The following is a 10170-nucleotide window of genomic DNA, read 5'->3' on the forward strand; positions in this document are numbered from 1 at the left end:
ATACATTTCCCAATGTCTAGATAACTGATGTAATGACATTTGTCGGGTTAAGATCTACCACTGGAATACCGGTAGCCTTTCCATCACTCTTCCCGCACGTCCTCCGTGTTCTCTCTCTCTCTCTCTCTCTCTCTCTCTCTCTCTCTCTCTCTCTCCCTCTCTCTCTCCTCCGTCCTTCCCCCACTCCCTACTAGTGTTCCGCCCCCTCAGAAGCCGGAATGCCTTGGCTTCTTGCTCTAGTCACTACCTGTCACCTCGGACTGCGCGTTCGCATTTCCTTGCTATGTGGTACTTTCCCGGAGGAGCTTCCTTTCCCTTTCAACCAAGACTCCGCTTGCTTCAAATTTCTCTTGTCACGGTTTTCAGCAACACCTAGTATACACCCACCTACCGTGGAACCCACCCTACAGTCTTCCTGACCCAGGATTCTCAGCTGCAACTGGGATAGTTGTGAAGCTCTTGGGAAATGCCACTGTGGTGCCCTTTTTGAGGGTCACATTCAAACCAGGGTCCTCTGCCTGGAAGATGCGCGGCCATCTAAACTCAGGAGGTGCTATATCAGCAGAGTCTCAGTGCAGGGCAAGGGTTTGTACAGTCCCCTCAGGGTCTCCATAGAGCATTCACACTTCCTTTTGTTAAACATATATATATAGATATATATAGATATATATTTTATTTTGAGTGTGACACTTCTCCACTAGATAGCAAGGAAAAGTGATAACAATTACACATTACACAAAAGCACTGTACCATTGCCTTTATCTTGAAGATTTCCGAAGCCTCTACAGTTAATAAGTTAAATAAAGGGCTTGAGTACATAAATATTTGTCTAGGAACCCTACTGTATCTACAACACAGTAAGAATCTACAGGAGGACAAATTTTTACCATACCACGCTGAGTGCAATTGCGTTATAACATTTCAAATATACAAAGCTCTGTTCTTTTTTTTTTTTTTTTTAATAACAATGGTATGTACAGAATCAATAATCACAGTTTGGTGACTTCAACAGTCCATATTCTAGCAGAGTATTTCCCTTTGGTTTGATATAAAAACCTTGGTTGGTGTATGATAAAGAAGAGAACAAGAACGAGACGCCCCTTTTCTTTAAGTGCACTGTTAGTTATCTTACAGATTCGCATTCGCTTCCCTGGCCCTGGCGTGTAGCCGGGCCGCGCTGAAATCAACTAAGAGCGCCAAAATGCTATTCAAAAGAAAAGCTAAGTGGGGAAGGTTGGGCTTTTAATTTTTTTTTAAACTTCAATACTAGGCATCTTGGGGAGAAACCCTCCCCGTTATTTTTCAGTAAGGTAAGAGTGGGAGAGTGGACGATTGAGTTGGAGCGACGTTGGAAAGTGGCAGGGGTAGGGACAGGGGCAGGGGCAGGGGGACAGCCATCGAAAGAGGTGCCGTGTCCTTTAGCGCCAAGAGCTGCCTCGTCCGCTTCCAGGCTGCTGCGAAGGCGGCGGCTGCGCTCTGTCTGTGCCGTCATGGGAGTGTGCTGGTCCTCTGTTTCCATTTGGTCTTGAGTGGTGCTGAGTTGAGGTGACCTTTCCTGTCGCGCCCAAGGAGCGCAATGGCGGAGGGCAGCCTTTAGCACACCTCCTTGCCCGTGCTGGTGCCAGGCAGGATGTTGAGCTGCGTGAGCTGCGCAGCGTGCTCCTTAGCCTTGAGCCTCAGCGCCGCTATGCTGGAGGCGCGTCTGTCTGCCGCGGCGGTGGCTGGGTCGGCCAGCGCGCCTGAGGCCACCGCGCCCTCCACCGCCGGTGTGGGCTGTCTCAGGAGTGCAGCGGCGGTCGAAGCGCTGGTCAAGGGGGCCATGGTGGAAAAGAGCCTGCGGGGGGGGGGGGGGGAGAGCAAACAGCGCGGTCACGGCCTCGGGAGCGGAGCGAGGCTCCCGGGGCAGCGAATCTGGCTACCTGTCACCCGGGCGGCGGGGGGCTGGAGGGCATGGCGCAGCTGGGAGAGTCTGGGCCGGGCGGGGCTCGGGCTGCAACTGGTGTGGGCTGGTGGTTTGGCCAAGAAGGGTAGCCACCAGGAAGAGAAAGCTCGAGGGACTAGACACGTCAAGGGTTGGGAGGAGAACGAATTCAGAGCCAGAGGTAGGTCCCACAGCCCAGATCACGAGGGCCAAGTGTGTGGATTCTGGGGTTTCAGTTAAGAAAGCCTGTGTTCCGAGGTCAGCTCCTGGAGGGATGCTGTTGGAAGAAGAGCAAGTGGAAAGGGACCGAAGAAAGAAACAGGAGGAAAAAAGAAAGAAAGAAAGAAAGAAAGAAAGAAAGAAAGAAAGAAAGAAAGAAAGAAAGAAAGAAAGAAAGAAAGAAAGAAAGAAAGAAAGAAAGAAAGAAGAGAAGAGAAGAGAAGGAAAAAGCTAATGGGGGGGGGGGGAGGAAGGGATGCAGAAAGTAGACTAGAAACTACCCAAGACCCACGCTGCGGACCTTGAACTCTCTCTGGGGCTCCTTCTGAGCCTGAGCCCAGGAAAAGCTGGCCTCGAGGGCTGGCTTTGCAGTCCGCCAGCTCTGGCGAAGCACCCTTCGCGCGAGGCTAGGCTAAACTTCCAGCGCCGGCGGGGAGCGAGGTTGAGTGCCAGCCTGTTGATTTCCTCTCCGCAGGCGGCTTGGACCTTCCGGACGCCCCGCGCCGAGACTCCTTTCCCTCACCGCCTTCCTTGAGCCCCAGACGCCTCCCTCCCTCCCCCCATCCCACCCCCAGATAGTTCCCAGGCTTGCGAGCCCCTGGCACCACTCAAGCCTTGGTGGTCCCACTTAGACTGGGACCGGTGCCAGAGCCTGCGCCACCGGCTCTGGGTGCCACCGGGATTGCTCTGCGCGCAGGGATTACTCTCAGCCCTTCTCCACAACACCCTTGACCCTCAGCTGAGAGGCTCGAACGCCCCGAGGCCCCTTACCTCCACCCTGGCCGCCTGGCCTGTTTTTCCAGCCATCTCCCCAAGGGCTCCTGCTGCAGCCCTGAATTTTCTCAATTAGAAACGAGCCCACCTGGGCTCTTGGAGCCCCCTGCTCCTAGCTTCCAGCTTTCTCTTCACTCACCATGCCAAATCCACCTCCCCCTCCTTCCAACCTCGAGATATCTCCAGTGTTTCAGGGGGGTCGCTTGGTTTTGTTGTCAGAGGGGGGAAAGTAGGAAGGAGACACCGGACTCTGTTTTATCCAGAAAGAAATGATAATGGGTGACCTGGAGGGGGTGTAACATGCCTTCGCTCCATTAGGTAAACTGAGGAACCCCGCTTAACTGCACTTTAAGGCACTCGCTAGGTATTTTCGTGGTTTGGTACATTACTTTTCCCTCAAGTCCTATTTCAGTTTTCTCATGTATAATTTTTTTTTTTTGTTGCTGAGTAGCTGCGCAGTTGGATGAATCTATTATTTCTTTGTTCTCCCAAAGAGAGATCATTGAAGCTGCATTCAGTTTTATTTTCACTGCACTTTCCAACTTAATACTCCCCTCCTTTGTTTCTTTGTCTGTGTGATTATCCCGATTTTTTATTTCATCATTCAATGTTCATTTAAAGAAAGGGAGTTATATACGATGAGATGGTTCTTTTATTTCGTTGTCTTGTGCCGCTGTCAGGATCGGGGTTTGCACATATGGGGGTACTGTTGGCACCGGGTCATAGGAGTAATGGGGAACATAGAGTGGGGGGAAGAAACAGTTCTGTGCACTTGAAGGGCCTCCTGGCTCCTGGGCTCCTGTAGGGGGCTCCAAGTGCGTCCCTCACCCTTCCAAGCTCTGTGGCCTGCAGAAGGACTTTTGCAAGATTTTTAAAGTCCTCCCAGCTCTGGAGCCTACACCTGTTCACTCAAAGCACCCCTGGCGGAGGGTACCTTCAAACCAGACTTTTTTCCACTTTCATGAACAATTTCCAGCTGTCACTCTTGCTACTGTCAATTCCCTTCCCCTTTCCTCCTTACTCCTAATTCGTTGTCTTCCAGAGCTGCTTTTTCTTTTAAGGAAAAAAAAATCAAAGGCCATTTTGTTTGAGTAAAAAACTCACCGAGGTTGAAACGTGTATCACCCCGTCCTGCCTCCTCTCAGACCTCAACAGCTGCTTGGGTAGGGAGACCCAGACTGACACACAGACGGACCGACCAACGGGCAGAGCCCCTTAAGGCTGCAGTTAGTTACCTGCCAAACGCCGGGCTGATGAAGGCCGGGTGCCGGAACACAGCTGCTCCTAAGAAAGTGCTGAGGCCCAGCGGCGCCCCGCTGGGCGGCAGGGAGGCAGAGCCGGGAGGCGGAGGTAGGCTCGGGAAGGCGGCTGCCGCGGCGGCGGCAGCCGCTGTCCAAGCTGAGTCCAGCGAAGGGTGGTGCGGGGGGAAGGGGCTGGCGTCTAGGTAAGGGCTGAGCGGGTGGGTAGCCGACAGCGGCCCGGGAAAGGGCAGTCCCGGAGGATGGGTCTGCGCGCCAGCCTTCTCTCGCTTGCGCCACTTGGCCCGACGGTTCTGGAACCACACCTGCAAAACGGAGAGAGAGGCCCGAGTGGGATCAGCTCTGGCTCGCCCCTTCCCTGGACTCCCAGGGCCTTCTCTTCCTCCTGCCATTGTTCCTGAGCCCAAGCTAGCCTTCTGTGGTTTCTGGATGAAAAGCAGCCCTGACATTAATTCAGGAGGAACCAGTGAACAAGCAAACCCTTAAATGTGGTGTCTAGCCAAGGCTTCCAAAATAGAGGAAAGTTAAAACTTGGGATCGCCTAGGTTGCCAGGTTTGGGCTGACTCTTCTTTGTTGCAAAACTTCATTTAAACTTCTCTGGACCTCAGTTTTCTAATCTGTAAAATGGAGCCAATAAATCTTTTTTTTTTTCATCAGATTCTAATGAAGAATGCATATAAGGCAACAAATCAAACCAGATACTGATGACTGTTGAGAATGGGCAGGCATCAAGCCATGAACCACAAATCTATTCTGGATATTTTAGATTTTCACGTATTTCGGGCTTATCCAAGAGCCTGGGCAATGTCTGCTCTCTCTTGAAAAGCAAAGCAGGAAGGTTATTTATTCTTTGTAAAAAAAAAAAAATAAAAGTAAAATAGTTACTGAACACATTCTGGGGTTTGGATGGGTTGACAGAGAGGAGAGAACTGCCTCTGGAAAGTGAAAAACAGCTGTGCATATGAGAGGGCTAGTACTCCAGGAAATGAAAGAGGGGGTCCAAAGCAGGCTCTCCGCAGGGGCTCTGCATGACACGTCCCCAACTGCTGGAAGGAATAAGGCAGGATCACCTGAGCACCGGAAGTCATCTTCAGCGCCTTCAGGGGGGGGGGGGAGCCTGGGAAAAAATGCTTTCGCGGGGTTCTTTAAATAAGGTAGTTTCAGGATTGGGGGAGGTTTCCAGCCTGAGGTATTTTCCTAATTGTTAATAAGAAGCACTTTGAATAGAGACCTTTACCTGAAATATGGCAGCTACCATCATCTAAAAATATCCCCCAAGAGCATGAAATCATTTTTATGTGACCTGCTCATCACTCCCACAGCTCAGAAGCCATGTGCCTTCTCCCCAGAAGGCATTAATATTTTTAGGGCTGAGTTTGTGACTGCACATGAGTCTAAAAATTAAGAATGAACTCTGGGGGCTATACAGAATTAAATGAAAATATAATGGGAATTAGCACAGAGGAACATCTTTTTAAAAAATTTACAGACATCCCGATCTTTCCAATTTCCAAGGGGGCTGGGGGTGGGGAGTTGCATTAGCAGCTGAGCTTGGTTGGACTTCTAGACAGTCATCTAGGACAAGGAAAAAAAAAAATCAAGAACCCAAACTGGCTGATGTCTTAAGGTTCTGGGGAAAGGGGGCCATTCCTTCATCAGCCTTCAAATAATCCATATGTGTATCTTGGAGACCCAAGGCTTCAAAAAGTTAGATTAGCCTGGACTGCCAGCTTTCTCATATCCAATCTGTCTAGACCAGAATATCCGCCGTTTCTTGATTGTAGGGAAAGGAATGAAAGGAAGGGAAGTGGGGGCAGTGGAGGCAGAAGGGCCTTAAATGACATGGAATCCTTTCTAAAGAGAGAGCCTCTGTCTCTTGGACCCTCTGCTTCAACTGCAATTATCAAGATGTCCCCTGCAATTCCTCATTATTGAATTAATACCTCTGAGGCCCCCAAAGGTAAACGAAAGAGACTCTGATAATTCATATTCACTTAATTACATCTTCTCCAGTGAATAGTGGGCAGAGGAGAAGGGGAGTGGTCTCTCTCTCTTTCTTTTAAAAAGTTATTTAACTTTCCCATGACTCGTTCCCCTGAGCTGAAAATGTGGAGTTGCTGTCACATCTCTGTTTGACAATGGAGAAATGTGTCAACAGAAAGGAGGGAACAAGCCTCATCATTAGCCCTCTAATGCAAGAAGCTGTTGTGTATTAAATGAGCCATATGGAATTTATTGTGCTTTATCAGCGCTTGATTTTGACTGTAAAGTGATTCAGTCAGCTCCTAACCCGAGGACATCTGTTTTCTGTTGGCCATCGGGGCTGCCCAGTGTTGATTGTCTCTTTGGTTATGAGGCCTGGGTTCGGAAATGCACTCTGGTATGGGGCTGCAAACACCTTTAATAGCATTGCACTCACTCCCTATTAGATCAATGTGGGTTCATTGCTATAAAAAATGGGAAATCAAATAGCATTAGCCAGCTCCTTGTGCAGGGCGGAGGGGAAATCAAACAGCATTTTGCCTTCAAATGGCCCTGTTTGTTCTAGCACTAAGTGGGCTTTTATGAAGCCCGATTGGAGACTTAATCGCAGCCAAATACCTGCTTGGAGCTGAGCGGATTTGTCTAACAACCAAATCCATGCTCCATCCTATTATTTCAATCAGGAGAAGTCGGCTGGTGGATTGTTTTCTATAGGGGCCTTGGGTACCAGGTTGGGATGGGGGGCTATTGAGTTGCTCTCTCAGGGACTAAAAAGCCCCCCCTCCCCATTTTGATCCCAGGCTACTTCTTTAAGCTCCCAAACACAGAAACCTTCCTTTTTGTAGTTCCCAGTTTGCAGCTTGCTTTTGAAATATCTTTTTGTGTTGTGAGTGCTTGGGTCTACTTTTCAAATTTGGTTTCTCTTCTTTATATTTGAAAGGCAGCCCTCCACCTCTCCCCCACCCTCTTTCATCCCTTCTCGGAGCTCACCTGGACTCGGGCCTCAGTCAGGTCCAGCCTCATGGCCAGCTCCTCCCTATAAGGAAGCAACATTCAGACTGAAGGTCACAGTAGGCCCCAGTAGCCCTCTCTCAGCCACCTTCCCCCTTCATGACAGTGTCTTCCAGTCCACACCCCAAGTACATGGGTATGACTCATCTTCACCTCTAGCATGCCTACTATTTGATTGAAACAGAAACAAAACAAAACAAAACAAAACCAGCACAGTGACAAATATAAAATATTATACAATATATCACACAGTGTGACAGGGTTGGATTCTTGAGTCCATAAGTCTTCAAACTTAGACAAATGAGTTCTCTCTCAATCTCTTAGGCTAGAGCAGGGTGGGAAACACACACACACACACACACACACACACACACATACTCACACACACATACACACACACACACACACAGGCACAGTGCTCATGGCCCTCTTTTATTCAAATATTAGATGGAAGAAGAGCTCAGCAATAAACTACAATTTTTGTTTTCTGCCCTCTTGGCTTTGTTTTGCGTTTAAGAAAAATTTATCTCCCTTCGGTTCTTGCCCCTCTTTCCAGTTCTTTGCCTTTCCTCCATCTCTCCCCCTCCTCCCCCCTGCCCTCCCTTACACCCTTAGGTCACACTCCCCATTACCCTCTGGAGATATGTTAAGCTTGTTAAGGGTTCAGTGGGGTAATTTTTCGATTAAACAAAATTCTGCGCACCTCCTGACTCCAGTGCCCACTACAAACCCTGCCCATCTCAGGGGAAGTCAATTTAGCTGAAACCCTACCCCGTTATTGCAGTTATTACTGCGACAATTAAGGCAAATAGGAAACCATTAAGATGCTGTAAACCGGCTTACGGCCTGTTTACCGAAAATACACGAACGCACCGAGAGTAATTGGCTCTCTGCTCCCTAATACGAAAGAGCAGGGGCTGCCTAAGCCTGGGGCCTGGGTCTGCGCTGCCCGCGGGACCTGCTTGGCACCTGAAACTTCTTCAGCCCCGAGAAAAGAATTAATTCACTAAACACCTTCCTTTGAACACTCTTCCCCCCCCCCCACCCCCTTTGCAGAGAGCACCAGCAAACCTAAAATTCCACTCCAGTCTGGTTAGGCTCTAGCCCAGGAGTTAGGCCTGCTGAGCTAGAAAGAGATGGGGGGTGGGGCGATGAAGAGGAGTTGCTCAGGTTTTGTACTTTGGTCTCCCCCACAAGCTAAAGGCGGACTTCGATGCTAAGCGACACTGTCCTTTTCTTCTTTTTAAGTACACGTCTCTGATAAACACAAAACTAAAATCAACGGGTCCCGTTAGCTATGTGATAGAATAGCACATGCTGACTTGGAGTTTTAGTTGTGCCTTCAACGACACGGGAAAGACTGAGTGACACGGAGGAGGACCAAATTTCCGTGCCCTCGCCTGCATTAAATTCACTTTTTGGTTGCTTCTGGCGACAAGAGTTTGGCAACGGCCAGACCAACTATGTTTTGGAGTTGTCTCAGGCCCTGAGTCCTAAGCAGAGATTTCTCTGATTCAAAAGGACAGGCAGCTTTCCCTTTGGAAAATGCACTTTGAAAAGCTGGGAAGGAGCTGCAGGCTCGAGGAGCGTGCGAGCCAGGCACTCACAGGTCTCCTTCTGTGTTCTCACTGAGGGACCGGTCTCTTTCTTTCTTCTTTCCTTTGCCCCTAACGTTGGCTCCTAGTCCGAGCCTAAATCTTGGCCCATGGGTGGGAAAGGCTCCAAGCCTGTTGGTACCCCTAGGTCAGCCCACCGAATAGGCAGGGGTTCTGAGGCTCAGCTATCCCATCAGCCCAAGTTTCTCAGACTGGGAAGTGTACATTAGTCCAAGAGACAAACTCTTGCCGCCCCCACCTCCACCTCAGCTGTTTGATTTACCATCTGCCACATCTCCAGAAATCATGGTCCACCCCATCAACCCATTTACAGTGAAGTCACGGGAGATGCAGTGGGTATGGGGGTTGAGACAGAAACACAAGGGAAGAGTCTGGCTGGTGCCTTTCTTATGTACAGACAGCAGATGCTGCTAAGTTCTGACTTCTTTGGTTATTTCAGGAGTCCCCAAGTGACAAAAACTCGGAGCTTTTTAAAGGTCTTCCCTGAAGGCAAGGGCTCCAGTTCTCCTGAGAACAGAGTAACTGATACCCACTGACTCTTGGGTCACCGGGAGGAGGGTGGGCCGCGCACAGTACACGGTACAGGGGTCAAAAATAGCGCCTGCTCTCGGGGCAGTGTGTCCTGTGTTTGGCCAGGACCTGGTTCCGGTCTTAGCGCTTGGCTTGGAGCTGTCCGTGTGGGGGCCCAACGTGGCCGCTTTCGGGTGCTCTGGGGAGAGGCTGTTTGGCTCGCTCCTAAACTTGTCACCGGCAAACACGAAAGTACAGAGGGCTTTGGGACGGAAAGAAAAGCACACCGGCCGAAACTTACAGCACGCCTGCGTGCGTGCATGCGTGCGTGCTTGCGTGAGTCCGTGTGTGTGTGTGTGTGTGTGTGTGTGTGTGTGTGCGCGCTCGCCGAGGCTGTACTGGGATGCAAAAGAAAGTTCCCCTACTCTGCCCCCCCCCCCAGTTTCACACTCCCGGGCCCTCAGTGAAGACTACCTGGTGAAGACGTCCGGGTAGTGCGTCTTCTGGAAGGCCCGCTCCAGTTCCTCCAGCTGGTAGCTGGTGAAGGTGGTGCGGTAGCGCCTCTGCTTGCGCTTCAGCAGCCCCTCCTCGGAGTCGCTGCCCGCCGACAGGCACACGCTGTCCTCCCCGTCCTTGCCCTCGGCGTCCTCCGGGTGCAGCAACAGCTCTTCCTTGGGCGACAGCTCCCCGCCCTCGCTGGCCCCGGCGGCAGCGGCGGCGGCTGCAGCGGCGGCGGCCACTGTGCCGGCGGCGGCGGCGGCCACGGAGCAGCGCCCGGGCTCCTTGAGCAGCGCCCTGGGATCTTCCTCCAGCAGCTCCTCGTCGTCGTCCTCCAGCAGCTCCTCCTCTTCGTCGTCCTCCTCCTCGTCCTCTAAC

At 50.9% G+C, this 10170-nt stretch overlaps 1 protein-coding gene across 1 annotated transcript in view; it reads right to left on the reverse strand.

Annotated features, from left to right (window-relative positions):
* Window positions 1–669: 669 nt before the first annotated feature.
* Window positions 670–10170, reverse strand: part of Arx (aristaless related homeobox) — a 12091-nt gene continuing 2590 nt past the window's right edge. The window contains exons 3-6 of the mRNA XM_055608250.1: window positions 9769–10165; window positions 7148–7193; window positions 4150–4478; window positions 670–1834 (exon numbers count right to left, since the gene is read on the reverse strand). Coding sequence (XP_055464225.1) covers window positions 1594–1834; window positions 4150–4478; window positions 7148–7193; window positions 9769–10165 — 1013 coding nt within the window. The 3' untranslated portion in view covers window positions 670–1593. The remainder of the gene's footprint in view (window positions 1835–4149; window positions 4479–7147; window positions 7194–9768; window positions 10166–10170) is intronic.

The sequence above is a fragment of the Psammomys obesus genome, unplaced genomic scaffold (assembly GCF_907164565.1).
Source record: "Psammomys obesus unplaced genomic scaffold, mPsaObe1.curated_primary_1811, whole genome shotgun sequence".
NCBI classification, from domain to species: domain Eukaryota; kingdom Metazoa; phylum Chordata; class Mammalia; order Rodentia; family Muridae; genus Psammomys; species Psammomys obesus.